This window comes from Suncus etruscus, chromosome 17, assembly GCF_024139225.1.
Source record: "Suncus etruscus isolate mSunEtr1 chromosome 17, mSunEtr1.pri.cur, whole genome shotgun sequence".
Taxonomy (NCBI): domain Eukaryota; kingdom Metazoa; phylum Chordata; class Mammalia; order Eulipotyphla; family Soricidae; genus Suncus; species Suncus etruscus.
The window spans coordinates 49,194,854-49,212,803 of record NC_064864.1 but is presented as its reverse complement, the minus strand read 5'-3'; the positions used below and the strand labels follow the sequence as shown (position 1 = coordinate 49,212,803).

At 36.6% G+C, this 17,950-nt stretch overlaps 1 protein-coding gene and 1 non-coding gene across 2 annotated transcripts in view; both read right to left on the bottom strand.

Moving 5' to 3' along the window:
* SORCS3 (sortilin related VPS10 domain containing receptor 3) overlaps positions 1-17,950 on the bottom strand; it is a 721,132-nt gene that overhangs the window by 107,037 nt on the left and 596,145 nt on the right. The window contains exon 14 of the mRNA XM_049790799.1: positions 6,506-6,613. Within this exon, the coding sequence (XP_049646756.1) occupies positions 6,506-6,613 (108 nt within the window). The remainder of the gene's footprint in view (positions 1-6,505; positions 6,614-17,950) is intronic.
* LOC125995265 (U6 spliceosomal RNA) lies at positions 291-397 on the bottom strand. The gene has a single exon (XR_007490814.1). It is a non-coding gene; the product is annotated as a U6 spliceosomal RNA (small nuclear RNA).

Below are 17,950 nucleotides of genomic sequence, written 5' to 3'. Positions count from 1 at the left end.
CTTTGATGCGAAAAAAGTGTTTTTTCATAATTTCAGATGTGAAAATTTGTACTAACTTAAACTTCAGTGCTCATAAGTAACCTTTCATTGGAATGCATACACATATACAGCCTACCTCTGCTTTTGCACTAAATCAGGAGAATCTAGAGGTTGCAAAAAAGACTTTGTGTTCAGCAAAATCTAAAATCCATACAGAAATTTTGCAGGCACTATTCTACTTCACCAAAGTTCTTCCCTGCAAGAGGCCTTGTTAAGACTACAAATTCTTGACTTCATTTTCTTTTTTTTTTTTAAATATGGAACGCTTCACGAATTTGCGTGTCATCCTTGCGCAGGGGCCATGCTAATCTTCTCTGTATCGTTCCAATTTTAGTATATGTGCTGCTGAAGCGAGCACTTGACTTCATTTTCATATCCTTTGAGGAATCTAGAGCTCAGACTCTGGCTGTAAGTTCACTTGGGTGGAAGTGACAGGTGAAGCACCGTCCTTGAGAGTGGAATTCCTAACCCAAAGGCCTCCACCAACCACTGAGCTTCCCTCACACATGACAACCCACTGGTCAAAATGGGCTTATTGTTTTCAGATGGCTACCAGCCTCCAATTTACCCCAAAATTGCCCAAATGTTCACACAGTATGAATTTCTTGATAGAAACAAGAGGATGAAAATCAAGTATGTACCCTGAGAGGCAATGACTTGGGACTTCCACTGGATTTGCAAATTACTCGAATGACTTACTCTGGGCAAAGTAAAACCAGACTCTTCAGCAAACAACAGACAATTGAAAAACAGATCAATGGAAATAGCACTGGTTCATTTCCTACCACTTTATCAGATGCAGTAACTTGAGGCTAAACAAAACATTTAAGTTTGGTCTGGATGCCCAAGTTGTGTTTGGACCATATTATAGAGCATGCTCCCTGCTATGCCTGTGGCCACAGTCTCTTTAGAAGAAATGCCTTCTTTTCTCTTTATGTAAACCTTTGTAACTTTGGATATTGCTTACTTTTCTGGGAAAGATGTAATGTCTTCCCTTCACTTTAGCTATTCATTCTGCTGGTGCAACAACAAATCAAAGATATTTGCCAAGTAGAAGCAAAATGATACAAGGAGTCAGAAAAGCAACTCCCCCTCATCAAATTAATAAAAGTATCTCTAAACCCCCTGATCTCTCACCCTTTGATTTCTCTCTTACCTCTTCAGGCTGGGCACGATTCTAATGTCCTCACTTCTTCCTACCTTGTATATCTTCTCTTCTTCCTCTCAAACAGAAAAGCCTTTACTAGAATTCTAGCTTCTGCCACACATTTGATATTCAATCATAACTAAAAGTTGCTTCAGACTTTATCATTTATCTCTCCTTTAGTTCTTTTCCTTCTTATACCTTTTTATAGATAACATCTGCACAACATAATGATGCAAATTAAATTGTATATAGAGTTTGTGGTGACTAGACTATTTTCATGATAGGCTACTATGAACACTAACTACTAACATCTTTCCACTCTTCCCCATGGAACTTTATTGAGAGAAACCTTGGAAAACTGGATTCCTTTCTTCAATTTTGAGCAATGAAGAATGACATTTGAAATAAACATTCCTTAGACTCAGTATTTTTTGATTCTTACTAATGATGTGAGTTGAGTACTTAGTTTCTTTGGGTCTGTGTTCTCATCTGTCCAATGATAATAATCAGATCTACCCTGCACAGTTGCTGGAAGATTTCAGTAAAATCAAGTTGAAGAAAGTGCTTATGAGATATTTGAGACCAAGGGAAAGTGCTGAACAGACACAGCTGGTTATTCCTAACTTCTGGTCACAACTAGCTGCTCTCCATATATTCTGTGCATTTACCTCTGGGATTTTTTAAGGTTCTCCTGTCTCCCTGCCCCTGTAAAAGATTAGCTAAATAGTAGCAAAGTAGTTCAAACATTTTCTATCAAGAAAGAATTTCAAATGTCTCTTTGAGGAAAACAATGTTTTTTCCCCACTTGATTCCACATTTGAGCACAGCAAGAAATAGCTCTCCTTAAAGCACTAATTGGAGGGCAAACCTTTCAAGAAACACAGGAACAAACACCCAAGTTCTCTAACAGCCACAGGCATGTCAGTGCAGAGCAACTAACTGAGAAGACAAGAGGCCCTCCAACTTGCCAATCACCCAGACCAGTCCTCAGCTTTAAAAAATAAGAATGGTCACATTTCACTGTGAATTAGGCTAGACTAGATGGTTCCTGTCACAGTTACCAGGGAGATGTTGAAATAATAACATTTGAAAAGACAGTAGAAAAAAAAACAGTAAAACTATGCAAAGCCCATGCCAGCTAGCTGGGAACTCCCTCTCCCACACAAATTCTCCTACAAAGCTACAAGACAGAAAGACTCCATCTTTGCTGAGCTCTGGCCTTCTGGGAAGGCTCTTGGCTGTAATAAAAGAAATCAGAAATGAGGCTGGAGAGATAGCATGGAGACAGGGTGTTTGCCTTGCATGCAGAAGGATGGTGGTTTGAATCCCGGCATCCCATATGGTCCCCAGCCTGCTAGGAGCGATTTCTTTTTTTTTTTTTTTTTTTTTTTTTTGGTTTTTGGGCCACACCCTGTGACGCTCAGGGGTTACTCCTGGCTATGCGCTCAGAAGTTGCTCCTGGCTTCTTGGGGGAACATATGGGACGCCGGGGGATCGAACCGCGGTCCGTCCTAGGCTAGCGCAGGCAAGGCAGGCACCTTACCTCCAGCGCCACCGCCCGGCCCCTAGGAGCGATTTCTGAGTGTAGAGCCAGGAGCAGTAACCCGTGAGCGCTGCTTGGTATGATCCAAAATCCAAAATAAAAAAAAAGAAATCAGAAATAATTCCTAGGAAGTCTTAATTATTGAGGTGTTCCTTTATACCTATATGTCGTTCCATAATTTCTCGAGCTTGTTTCTTAATCCCCCTAAATCAGTTATGCATAGACACACATGACTCTGACCCTATCTACCCCCTGTACCTTCTATAACCTCAACTATTAGATTCTGATACAAGTATTTCAGAATATCTGAGGGTCTATAATCAACTATAGCAAGGGCTATATCCATGGGAATCCTAAAAATTGCTATGTTTGCAACAGTGGTAACATTAACAGAGACCCTAATATTTATTTGGAAATTCATTCAATCACTCAGTTCATTTAATGTACATAGACTATCAAATTCTACTAGGAGAAAATGGAATGACAGTTATACCAATCTCTCCTTTAGGCACTGAATTTATAGCAGTCAATAAAACTACTTAACACATTTGATATTCAAATGTATATTCTAAACATACACATTGGTTTTCCATTAATGAGATGCTCTTGATATTTCAGACCACCTCAAATGTCACCTTCTTTATAAGGTAGGTTTGTATTTCCCTCAGCTCATGTCCTGCTAACCTAAGGTGGGGCCCTTAATAAATAGTGTACAATCACACACAAAGACCTGTGAGCTTCTTAGTAGTATTGATTTCTTTAAAATGACCCCAAAGATATAAAATATACTAGAAACAAGCACCCTCACAGAATCACCCGAATAGTTGATCACATATCTGAGGGGGTTCCAGGCTAATTGACACATTACCATCAATCACTGATAGAGATTTAAATGTTATAAATGGATTTGACAATACCTAAAGCCTTTGGATGAAGTATGAAATCCTTCTTTGACCCTAAGGACAGTTGAACTATAAATATGAATCAAGGAGGACCCTAACACTGAATTCAAATGGTTTGTTTCACTATTAGATTTTACTTAACTGAAACATACTTTTCCCCAATATTTCCTGTCCTCACAGTTCCTATTATAAATATACTTAGTCTAATATTTCTGCCTTGAGTCTTTCCATTGCTATTCCAGAAGAGAAACAAACATGTATCAGACTAGTGGGTCACTTGGTTTTAAAGTCCTTTTCAAGTCTTTGAGCAGAATAGAAAAATAAATTGCCTCTTGGCTTTCCTTCTAGGGACTCATTGTTTTGTCTGAAAAGACTGACAAGACTTTTTTTTTTACTATACATGCTCTATAGTTACTAAAATGTTAAAAAACAGATAGCCCGAATTGCTTATTCTTGGTTGGATGACTGCCTCCAAAACTCAGTGTCATGAAAAAAAATATACCTCTCAGTCTCAAATCTATTCAAGAAAATTATGTGCTAATCTAGTTCCTTTTCTTCTATTTACTCACATTTAAAGTAACTGAAGAAGAAAAGTTGAAAGAGGATAAACATTTTTCCATGGCTTGAGGAGTATTACTGGAGAGGAAAGGAAAAGAGGTACACTATTTCATCTCTTCAGTAAATGTCTTAGTCCCAAGGTCAAGTTCCCTCACATCCATGTGGCCAGCTAAATTATATGAGAAGCTGAGAAAAGGAAAACCATTTATGATTAGGTGAACACAGAATTTAAACAGTGGTCTTAAACTGACCAGGGATACTAGACTATGTAGAGATCAGTATACATGTGGTGTGGTGGTCTTAAACTGACCAGGGATACTAGACTATGTAGAGATCAGTATACATGTGGTGTGGTGTTCAAAGAGATGGTCTAGAGAAGCATGCTGTGCATGCAAATGAGCCTTAGAAAGGAAAACTATAGACTAAATCTCATTATAAGATGAATAAAAGGTTAAATAAAATGAACCATTGGGTCAAGCACAGAGTTATAGAGAACATGCAGAGTGTGGACAAGGTTCTCTGAGTTCAATTCCTGGGACAGTTATCACCTCCCATCATTCCCTGCACCACTAGATGTAATTTTGGTGACTTCCATGTGTCACAGTTTCAAGTACTAATGACTGTGCATCTTGAACTCTATTGGGAGTGGTCCTGTTCCTCAAGCACACCCTATAAAGTAAGGACTAATACATCTCTTTGAAATCAAAACAATAAAAGTTTGACTTTAGAATCATATGTATTTGACTGCAAATCCTACATAAACTTGTATTTGCTTGATGTAATTTAAAATTCATTTTTTGATGGCCATATTAGAGGAAATCCTAGAAAAGTGGAAAATTTTGGTCATATCTAATAATTAAGTCAAGGATGTCAGATAAAATCTGGAAAAGTCAAATCATAGTCAGAAATATTCATGTAATCAAATGTTAATATTCCTAGGTATCCATTCACTTTCTGAAATTTATAAAAAGCATTAATCCTTGAGAAAATATTATGAAAAGCATGGTAGAGTCATAAGTATATTATATTAATTTTATATATGAATATACACATGTCATGAAACTAAGGGTTTCTTATTTGTTCATCTGACATAGTAGATGCCATCAAAATTGGTATTTTGCTTCTATTTTTTAGGACACTCAATGCTTAAGATTCTTATCTGACTATGTATATATCTTAGTGTATCTTTTGCTATATACATGCATACAAGTAAATATATTTGTGCATATACCTATATTTCAAATACTTAAAACTATAACTTTATATAGACATATACATATCCCAAGCTATTTTTATTTTAAAGATAAAATTTACAACACAATATTGACTTTGAACATCTAGAACTTGCACTTATGACATAATATCATCAGCCACATCTTCACTAGATGATGCTTTAGATATATCTTGACTCTACGCAGTAATGATATTAAATATGGTCTATGATTTTTATAGCAAATTTTGCCTACAATATTCGTTAAGTCTTAATAAAGTAATTTGACAATTTAGAAATTAATCTGATTTTTATAAATAATAAGAACTTTAATTAGAAATTTGCATGGTGAGATAATTTTGTTTTGAATGCATTTGTGGAAACTGAAGAGACTATTCAAAATGCTAGTTGTAGTCTTCTTTCTTGAGTAACAAATTTAATGGAAAATTTTGCTCACATCTCACAATAAAACTATTCAGAGAGTGCAGCTGATAACACAAGTTCACATCTAAATATGTCAAGTTCTAGTGAAATATACCAGTTAGAAAAACTGTTGTGACTACTTACACATTTGACAATCATGATTTTCAATTTATAGCCATAAACTCTGGGATCCAACCTAGTGCTACTACAGAACAGATGCTCAAAGATGAATGTTCTATGTTTAAAAGATACAGACATAGAGATCCACTGGAAATTTGGACAATTTAAATAAAGAAGGGGGTTTAAGATAATTATCTTGCACTTTCTCAACATTTTTGTGAGATAAGAAGATTGGTTTGTTTCATAAAAGGTTATAAATTACTTTGAAAAGAGAGAGGACATCTGTAAAGATTTAAATTTTCTGGTTCTGTGGGCTTCAATAAATGGAAATGTGTTAGATTGTTTTCAATTCCATTTAAAGGTTTAACTTTTCAATTAGGTTTTATCTTCTTGAATCTCATCAATGGTCTTCTTAATTGATGAAGGCAACCATCAACATTCTCATTTTACAGATGAGAATACTCTTGCCTAGAGATAGAAAGTCTTGGTGGAGAGTTCTTTGGAATAAATACTTGGGCTCAGGTCTCTCAGTTTCTTTCACCTTCCGCAAAAGAAGTACTCACGTCATGATTTGGGTCTCCACTCCTGCTTCCACCAGAGCACCATCAACAAAGAGAGGAACTGAAGTGAAACCATATTTGTCCCAGGAGTGGCCCTCGTCAAAACTCACCCTGGGTTGGAGACAAGTAATGGGAAAGACAATTGAAATAAGACCACAATCTTTTGCAGCCAATTTTCAGGTTATTAAATTCTACTTCATATCTTGCTCTCTGGCAGTCTGGATTATCAATAAGCATCAATCTTTAACATCTTTCCTTATTATTATAAGATTTGATCAAAACTGCATTTCCTGGCCCAGGCAGAGATAGCGGTGGAGCTACAGAAATATTTCAACATATTAGAATTGAAAAAACAACCCAGGCAGCTGAGCTTAGTGGATGGAGTGTCACGTTTCAAGTACTCAGAATGGAACCCGAGGTTCAATTTACAGCACAATCAATTCAGCTCTTGGAGTTTCTGACACAGATAAATTGAGTAGTGTGGGGTGTACCCTATGGGAAGGGAGATGTGTGTCTTTCAGATCAAACCTTAAAAAAAGCAATTTCCTATTTGTTCAGAATGGATGTTAGGATCATTTTCTTTCCCTGATGCCACTTTAAGGGGCTTTTAGGGTTGAGGATTGAGTACTTGGAATGTTCTGAGCAGCAAAGGGCTATTTTTTTGTTCAAAGTGAAGAGAAAGGTCCAGCCCTTGGACAGACATGGCACCTGAAACTCTAAAAGAAAGTCTACGCTGATGTGAAAGACTTGAACACTACTACTGGCTTCATTTCCAGTACCTGCCTGCTTCTTGCTTTCACCTGGGAATATAACCACACAGACAACATTCTCTGAAAACCATTCTAGACTTCTCCCCCAAGACCATTTTATCTACTTCTTCTCATTTAAGTTAATTCTTAATTCTCCTCTGATTCCATGATTTAGTATACTCTAATTTGAACTACAGCAACTCTATATTCCCACTACAACCAGATCTTCTTCTAAATAGTGTTGAGTGGTGATTTTTATCCTTTTTGGCAACACACCACACCTAAGAGATCTTAGGGGTTATTCCTGAAGCAATATTTGGGAGACTTTGTGGTGTTAAATTCTGACTCCTGTATGCAAAATATATGTTGGAACCTTGAGTGATCTCTTTTGTTTCTGTCATGACTTTATTACTTTATTGTTCTTGAGGAGGGGGCACATTCTGAAATGTTCAGGGCTTATTCAGGGTCACTTCTCACAGTGTTTAAGGGATCATATGTAGTATTAGGGATAAAACCAGAGTTGAAGGTGCAAAGCAAGCGCCTTACACCTGAGCTATTGCTCTAGATCATGATGACTTCTTCCTAAATATTGGCTCTATCAATTCAATATTATAATCTTGGAGTTTAGGGCTCATGGATGGCATAAATGTTATCCCAAAGGAATCATATATGTCATAAAGCCCATCTCTGTATTTTTACATAGTCTTCACACCTGATATTAACTATATGTTTTCAAGAAGATCATCTGAAATTCCCATTAAATTGCTAGCTTTTAAAACCAAAGATGATACAATTTGTTTCTGCAATCTTAGTTTGAAGAAAAATAAAATAAATATAAAATATGGAAAGTGGGGCTGGAGCAGTGGCACAGCAATTAGGGCATCTGCCTTGAATGCAGCTGTCCCAGGATGGACCGAGGTTCAATCCCCAAGGTCCCATATGGTCCCCTGAGCCAAGAGCGATTTCTGAATGATAGCCAGGAGTAACCCCTGAGTGTCACCAGGCGTGGCCCCCAAACAAACAAACAAACAAACAAAAACAAAACAAAACAAAAGGAATAATTGGGTGTGCTCTACTAATCCACCTAGGTTTTTAAATTTGGGGCTATAATTGGCAGTGTTCAGGGGTTACTACTAGCTCTGCACTCAGGAATTATTTCTGTGGGCTCAGGGGACCAATTGGGATGCCAGGATTGAACCTGGGTCATCAGTGTGCAAGATAAGTACCCTAGTGAAGAGGTAGAGATTGATTGTTCCACTATCCCCAAGGAGGGAAGGGGACTCCCATACCTCTTATCCAGGAAGGACAGTGTTTGTTGGTCTGGTTGTAGTACTCCACAATAAATAATCCACACAGATATGAAGGTTATAGCAGGCAAGAAAACTCACACAAGAGGCTGTTCACCTACAAGCCAGTTGCTCCACCACGTAGAGGCACAAGCCAAAATGAAACACTTTCTCCATCCACTTTTTCTACCTCCTCTTTAATCATCTCCAAAACCAAAATCTCTCTCCCTGGGGGGGAGGGAAAAAGGCGGGAAGAAAGGCAGCTGAAACCGAGATACATTTGATAACGTTTTCTAGCGTGTTTTTGTTAAAATCTAGGTTCTTGGTTTTATTGATTTGTTATCATTGTCCCAATTGTTCTCCTTTATATTTTGTGGCAGGATTTTTGCATGGGTGTATTAAATTGGAAAAATCGTTGGTACAGAAAGGAGTTTCTATCTATTAAGTATGGAACCCCATTTTTTTTCTTAGAATAGGGAGGTTCTCCACCTGAAACATCTTGTCTTGATAAATTGACTTAAGCTCCCATCAATCAAAATTCAGCTGAACTCCCTAACTTTGTACCTTATTTTCAGACATACCACGAACTTCTGCATGGATTCTTTCTAGAAAGATGAGCTTGGAAAAATCCCTGGCAACCATCAATACTGAGTTTCTCCCCAGTGACATTTGGGGTGCATTGACTGTCAACCAGGAATGAACTCAAAACTGTGCTTTCAAAATAGGCTTTTGTGCCATCCTGGTTATGACTTGAAAATGAACTTCATCTTGCCTGCTAGATGGACTCCCTTTACATCTCCTCCTATAATCTCTGACTATGGATTACCATGTGACTCTCTGCTGGCTTCATAAAATCTTCATAATCTACCAGATCCATGATCTCTAAATTCGGGCTTTGTCTTCTGGTATACAAAGGAAGACTTTTTTAGAACCTTACAGAATGTACCTTGATAATTGTGAAATAATCTTGTCCAGAGCCTGTAGTTGGTTCCTTGACTTTTGTTTTTGGATAAGAACACCCTGTTTTTAGGCCTATAAGTTTTTTATTTACATTTTTCCTTTTGATGCATTTTTACAAATTGCTGTTATTTGTTTAGTTTAGTTTTTACATAGTCTTTTTAGGGCCTATTACTTATTTTCTATGTTTTTTAATTTTTAAGACTTAAAAAGGGGGAGTTGTGAGGTGAATGGAGGCCTTTGAAATAGTTTCCTTTGTATCTGTGTTCCCACTGCCTTTCTTCAGGAGAGGGGTTTTGGTTTTGGAGATGAATAAAAAGGAGGCAGAAAAAGTGGGTGGAGAGTGCTTTTCATCTTGGCTTGTGGCTGTATGTGTGGAACAACTGGCTTTTGGATGAACAGCCTCTGGTGTGAGTTTCCTTGCCTTCTATATCCTTCATATCTGTGTGGATTATTTATTGTGGAGTACTACAATCATACCAATACCTCCTGTTCTCCCTGGATAAGAGGTATAGGGGATGTTCCCTTCCCTCCTTGAGGACAATTTCAAAGGCCTCCAATTACCCCATACACTTCCTCCTATACTATTGCTCTGTCTCTCCTAATTTTTGTTTCCAAAAAGCAGTCCTACACTTTCCTAGTCAATTGGAAAATCTGTCTCTATGTTTAATTCAAGGTCCCTCTCAACTTCACTCTGTTGAGTCTTTCTGTTTTATTTTCTCTCAACCAGTGTATTGAATAAAATTAAATTTAAAAAGCAATCTCTTTACTTTGTTAGGTGAGATAGCTTCTTAAACAGTTTTTGTAATACTAGAATAATGACTGTATCTATAACCAAAAGTAGTTGGTCATAAAATCTTCATTAGTTCCTAAATGATAAGTATTTGTTCTATTTTTAACAAATCTGAGATATCTGGGATGAGTATAACGTAGAGGTAAGGATGTTTGACTTGCAAGTAGCTGACTTGGATTCAATCAAAATTGTGTGAATGGCTGGTCACAGTATGAGACCAGGGAACCATTGAAACCAGAGGGTTGAGAAACATTGATCTAGCTGACCCAGATACATTTGGAAATACAGGAACTAAATTTTAAGAAGCAAACTACTTATTTCAGAAAAGAAAACCAAAGCAATCTTAAAAATGGATTTAATGTTTTTCACACATCCTCTTGATACCTAAAATAATCATAGCTATTTTGCAGCATGCTATGGCTATTGATCAGTTAATGTGTTGGCATTCATTTTAACTTTGGTGAGTTCAGGAGATAAGTATTTGTTTAGTTTAAATAAAATGGGGAGCAGAATTGAACCATATCTAGACATGCTCAGGATTTACTTTTGGTTCTGTGCTGAGGGATCTCTCCTGGAGGTGATCAGGTTACCATATTAGGTGTCAGGATCAAACTTTGTAAGATTAGTCCTTTGCTCACTGTAGTAGCCCTCTGACCCTTTGTTTAGTTTTTCATTTGTTTTGATAGCTCTGGATAAACATTTTTGCCTTAATAAGTAGAAATTAAAGAAAACTGAAAGTCTCTGTGTTCGTCTAATATTTAGCATTTTCATATTCACAAATGTTAGTTGTGAATACTAGCATAGAAAATTGTAGATGCTACCAACATCCCAGAGGAGGATGTCACTTTCACTGACAGCAAGATAGAGAAGACATTTTATAGAAGGAAATTATAGAAAGAAAGAAAACAAGTATGGACTTTTCCATAGCCTTCTTCTCACAGAACCTTCTTCAGACAAAGAAGTTAGAAGCCACAAGGAACAGCTAAATCTGTAATTGTGAGAGGAGGTACTGAAGATGAGATTTCAACTCTGTGAGTTGAAATCCCGAGGGTGGGGGAAAGAAAATTGAGTTAAAACAGTGAAGAAAATAGATAAGAAATAATAAAACTTAGATGGGAAAACTAGCAAATACAACAACCAAAGTCTAAGATGTCATAACTTAAACATTAAACAGGAACAGGTTCACAGGAAGACACTGTTGGAAATGATCAGTGTAACCTAGGAGAGTCCAGGAGTATGACACATAGGTGACTTTCTGAGATAAGTCATCCTCAACATACAAAAATAGCTATGTTCAAGGTAGTTATTAAAAGTAAGATTAAAGAGGGACCAGAGCGATAGTACAAAGGTAGGGCATTTTCCTTGCACGCAGCTGATCCAGAACGAACCTGGGTTTGATCCCCAGTATCCTGTATGGTCTCCATGCCAGGAGCGATTTCTGAGCTCATAGCCAGGAGTAACTCCTGAGTGTCATCAGGTGTGCCCCCCCCCAAAAAAAAGCAAGATTAAAGATGAGTTTAACAGACTGAGCAATCACTTGGCATGCAGCACCCCTGGTGCAATCCTGACACTAAGTAGTTGAGTGCCATTAGGTTCAATTCTGAAGTGCAGAGTAAGGAATACCTTTAAGCACCATTGCGTATGGCACAAATGTTAAGTTTTTTTTAAAGAAACCCTTATAAGTACATTAAAAGAACATTAAAAATACATTGAGTATTATTGGGGCCAGAGTGGTGGCGTGGAGTGGTAAGGTGTCTGCCTTGTCCACACTAGCCTAAGATGGACCATTGATCTCCCAGCTTCACATATGGTCCCCCAAACCAGGAGCGATTTCTGAGTGCAGAGCCAGGAGTAACCCCTGAGCATCATTGGGTATACCCACCCCCCAAAAAAACCCAAACAACCAAAAATACATTGAGTATCATAAATTTTGGTAAGGAAGACCTGCAGTTTGTGAGAATGTTTTTGATGACAACTATTTTTTTAATATCCCAAGGTAAATCTATGGAATAATATTCTCATAGAACCTAACTTTTCCCCAGTTTAATAGCTTATTAAGGCCAAGCAAACAAAATTGGTAGAGTTGCCAATACTGAGGGAGACATAAGTGCAGTTCCCACTGACTCCAAATAAGACTAACTGACTGTCCAAGAAAAAGGAAAAATTCTAGTTTCAGTGGAACATGTTCTAGTGTGAGAAAATAATAAGCAAAAAAAGCTGAAACAAAAATATAAATTAGAATTAAGTATCATAAAAATAAAGTAGAATAGTCTGATGGAGTATAAATGAGTTTGAAAAGATAAGAAATTTTCTCCAAGGTGATACATAGACAGAGAACCTGAATGTCCAAACATGGAACTATCTCTGTAGAGATGGAGATGAGAGTCACTGCAGAGTAGGCCCATATGAAAAGAGGCTATTGTTATTTTAGAATAGAAAGGACTTTAGTGGAAGCAAATGAAATCAGAAAATCAGGCTAGAGTCAGACTCAGGAAGGACCTAGTTTCTAGTTAAAAAAAAAAAACCTATTTGATTTAAACTTTAAAGGATAAGTTATTTCTCTGTAGTGAATTATCAGAATCCAAAGGAAATAAATCTGAAAGATGATTTTTGCAAAGGTGAATTGGTGTATGTGCAGTAAAGAGACCAAGTGAGAGTTAGGAAGGGGACAACAAATAAAAAATGATGGTAAGAAAAAGAAAAAAAATCAAGAACAAAATTATTTGGGTAATTGAGCAAGTAAAATCAGGAAATTAAGAAAATCGTAGTTTTTTTTTTTTTTTTACTGAATGTTCTTTTTCTTATGTTTGGTTTAGATAAAGGTTATGAGACTCCCTGTCCTTCCAAGTTCTAACACTGTCCTAACACTTTAGTAGAAGATGCTGGACATCAGGGAGTGACCAAAGTTGAAGATATGGATTTGGTAAGACCAATTTAAAGCAGAATCCTTGAGTGAAAAAAAAAGTTCCAAAATAGGAGAAAGAAAGAGTAGCTAATGAGAAGATCAATCTGGAAAAAAAGAAAAAAGAAAACACCAAGTCAACAACACTAGGGTTGTCAATCCCAGAGGTAAACATTTCCTAGCAATACAACTACCTTGAGAGCTTGTCAAGCTACTTTGACTTGAATATGTGTTTACCAGTAAATAACATACATAATAAAACAAATTATCCTTTCCCAGAACCTAAATACTATGTTCAGTTTCAATCATAGTAAAAAAACTGACAAAGTGATTAAAGGTAAAAATAAAACAAGGTGTTCTAGAAACACTTAATAAATTAAAAATAGCTGAAGAAAAAGAATAATAGTTGAATAATTTATTTTTGCCATAAGAAATTTTACAAGGAACTTTCACATAGCTAAATAAACAAAAAAAATCCTATTTGTTGAATACTGAAAAGGGATAATAACTGTGAAAGCTATCAGAGAGAATATAGTTATATATATGAAAATATCCATTAATATTCAAATAGAATATAGAAAAAAAGATTTCCATTCTTGCAATTCTTTTCAAAAGAATTCTTCTATTTTTGTTTTTTTATTTTTTTATTTTTATGGATTATCCCGCACTACCACTAATTATGCAGTTGAGTTTCCCACATTTGGGGAAATCACAGGGGTCAGCACACCCGAATTGCAATGGATGAGAAAAGAATTCTTTTGAAAAGAATAGTCAAGTTTTTGTATGAAAGCAAGAATGACTTTAATACTTTATCTTATTTATTGCTCAAACCCAACGATTATATTAATGAAGTGTAACCAGTATATGTTAAATGACAATTTGAAGAATAAATGGTAACTACTTGAATTTTTTATCTGATCCTTTCCCAGAACTTCGAAGGATTAGCTTGACAAAGAAAACTCTGGTATTTCTTTCTAACTGTATGATTCTAAACATCACATACAATTCTTGAGAAGATTTATTCTTAGTGAATCTGGGCAACAGAATGAAGACAAATGGACAGACATCACTAGTAGATTAACACTCAGCATAAAAGCGATTTTTCTAACAACTAAAGCAATTATACAAGACTGAAACTCTCTGTTTGGGCATCTTCAAATTAACAACACACAGTGCTCTTTTGGTGAGGAGGATAACCTTCAAACATCACAGACGTTACATCACAGACATTAGGTGTGAATCCAGACTGTATACCCTTTCCTAATTGTGTGTCTATGACATTATGCTATTGAAGTGAGATTCCCTTTAAAAGGAACAGAATTATCCAGCATTCTTTCCAGAAGTTTTATAAGAAGGAAACAGAATTATAATGGACACTAAGAATTAATATTCCATGGGGCCGGAGAGATAGCATGGAGGTAAGGTGTTTGCCTTTCATGCAGAAGGTCATTGGTTCGAATCCCGGCGTCCCATATGGTCCCCCATGCCTGCCAGGAGCAATTTCTGAGCATGGAGCCAGGAATAAACCCTGAGCACTGCCGGGTGTGACCCAAAAACCACACACACACACACACACACACACACACAAAAGAATTAATATTCCATATTTTGATGGTAAAATGTGTTGATGCATTTATATATTGTAAATTCCTGAAATGGTGACATTTCAATGGCTTGGAAGTTCAGAATAGCATATGCACTTTTGATTCTTAGGACCAGGTATAACTTAGAAATATTGTTTTACTGTAAATGTGTCTTTGATAATAATGCCAGTGTACATAATGAAAGGAAAAAGGGGCCAGATGATGTTCCTTTTTCTATATCCAAGATAATTCCATTGAAAGCAGACACTAACAGTTTGGCAGGGGTAGGCAAACAGTAAGACCCAATCTACTGGCTGATTAAGTAGCTGGAGTTTTCAATACTGCACTGTGTTCTGTGGGGTGCCACTGTTTATTTCACACCAGTGCTTCTAAAATATGAAGATAATACTGAACAGAGGGCTTACCTGAAATAGCACCTAGTTTCTAATCTTTATGCATCCAAATGTACTTGGTCACAAATAGATGGGTTCATTTGTATGCTGTTTTCTCTTCATGCAGATCTAGTTACATATCATTTCAATTTATAGGAAACAGCATGCCTTGTTAGCTTAGCTAAAGTTTGCAGTTTTTCAATTATAATTTCTATTTTCTTTGAAAGTCAATGTAGCTATTATTTAAATTTGAAACCCACTGTACCTATGTGTGAGAATTGATTGGTCTTTGGTCCATGTCTTTTTCCTATGCAAATATATACATCTTTATACAAAATAGTGTCAGCCTCAGATCTACAACAGAAAACAACAATGAGCTGATTAACTTAACCTTTTTGCACTAAAATGAGCTACTTGTTTACTTTCAATGTTGTGACTTAATTAGCAATGACTGGTTCTGAAGAAATTACATTTGAGTTTCTCAAGTTTGTAATTCATAAGCAAGAGACAAAATTAGGAAAGAATTCCACGTGGAAACATTGGTGATAATGATATGGTCAAGCTCTTACAAAATACTCACTTAACCTTTAAAAGATAACTACAGAAGCAAAGGTAGCTTAGTTGGCCAAAAGTAAGTTTTTCATGCGGAGGCTGAGATTTGATCCCACTACTGCCTGATCCTTAAATTGCTGTCATTAGCCCCAAGCAATGGTGGGTGTGATCCCCAAGTCAATAAATACAAGAATAACAACATGGATTCCTGAACTAGTTATTTGTTGTTCAACCATTCAGGGATTATATCAGAAAATGGCATTCAGAGATTATCAACCAAGGATTAATCATGAGAGGCACCTGCATTCAGAGAAACATTTATAGCATTTATGACAAATGAGTGTGTCAACATCCTATACATGGAGGAAATTCTGTCTCAAATTTTTGTTTTCAAAGGTCATGTTTGATACTTACTAAGGTAGAGTCAGAGTACAATGAGAGGGTAAATTGCCATTACTAGGATATAAAAAAAATTCAATAGGGATGTGGCTATCTTTCCCAGTACTTGACTGTTCAGCAACAAAGGAAAGATTTCACGAAACGGGGTGAAAGGAAAATTTTATGTTTTGAGAGGCATGGTTTGATTCTATTGGATTTATATTATGAATATTAACATCTGCAGGGGGGGGCAATAGTACAGTGTATAGAGCACTTTCCTAGAACCCAGAGTTCTGTCAGCAGGAATTCTTAAGAATATAGAGTCAGGAGTAAATCCTGCACAGAACTGGGTGTGGCCCCAAAACAAACAAAATATTTGGTGGTTTGGGACCACACCCAATGATGCTCAGGGGTTACTCCTGGCTATGCACTCTGAAATCGCTCCTGGCTTGGGGGAAACATATGAGACACCAGGGAATCGAACCTGCAGTTTGTCCTAGGTTAGCGCGGAGCAAGGCAAATGCCCTACCACTTGCACCACCACTCTGGCCCTGAAACAAAATATTTTTAATTTTTTCTCAATGAGGATAACTTCTCTTTAGAAATATCCGTGTAATTTCTTCATTTTTGAGTCACTATGTTTCTGGGGAAAATTATTGCATAATAGACCAAATGTTCAGTTGGAAGGCTACTAATGGTTAGAAGGAAGGATCACTATGCTATCTTTTCCATGAAAAATATACACCCTTTTCTACCACTACAAGAAACAATACCTTTTTCTTTAGAACAAATAAACTTTTGAGCAAAACCATCAACCAAACTGAAGGGGTTACATAAGGACATTCAAGTGCAAGATGGGAGATGAAATTGCCACCAGTTCTTCCACCAGTACTAAGAATCCCATTGAACTCAAAGATTTCAAAACTTATTTGATCAATCTCCTTTTTTAAGAAAATAAATCACTCAGGGTCTTTGTAAAAAATCTATCTTCTTTAAACAAACAAACAGTTTCATCTGAGGTGCTAACCCCACCAGTGGGTTGGAGCAGTATTGCCCACTTTGGGAAATAGTCTTAAGATAACTTTTTCCCATTTCAGGATTCAGTAACACAGACAGCCTGCAGCCTTAAACAGGCTCTACTTTGATTTCTGTTAAAATGATAGAAATTCTTTTCTCATAGAAATCAGGGACCATTATTGTATTGAGATTTACATAGCTATTTGGGTTGGGGGAAGCTTCTATCTCTGTGCTCAGGAATTATTCCTGGCAGCTATCTGAGATGCCAGAATCAAATCTGGCTCAACTGTATGCCAGGCAACAACCCTATTTGCAGTACAATCTCTCCAGCTCCATTAGAGCATCATGATAAGGGCTAAGATATGGGAGATTTTTTGTTAGAAAAACAAAATAGTCAGTTTTTAAAATAAGATCAAGCAGATTCCTCAGAAATTACAAGTCCTACTAAGCCCCTAATTGAAAAAGTTCTTCACTCAACTGAGAAACACTTATCTTACCAATATAAAAAATTTGAGGGTCAGGTTATTATAGTTTGGTAACACTTATAGGGGTGAGAGGGGACCTTGAGACTTGGTGGAGGTATGCTGACACTGGAAAGGCATATGGATTTGGAACAATTTTCACCAGAAAGTATAATATTAACAACATTATAATTCACAGTGCCTAGATAAAAATGGAAGGGGACGAATTAATTAAATAAATAAATAATCATTTAATTTCTTTTGAATTCTTCTACTCTTGCACACAATCTTGGTTCCAAGCAAATTTAGTCTTCTAAACATAGCAACAGTTCTTGAATTCCAGGCTATGGTTGGAATATTTTCTCCCTTATACTAACT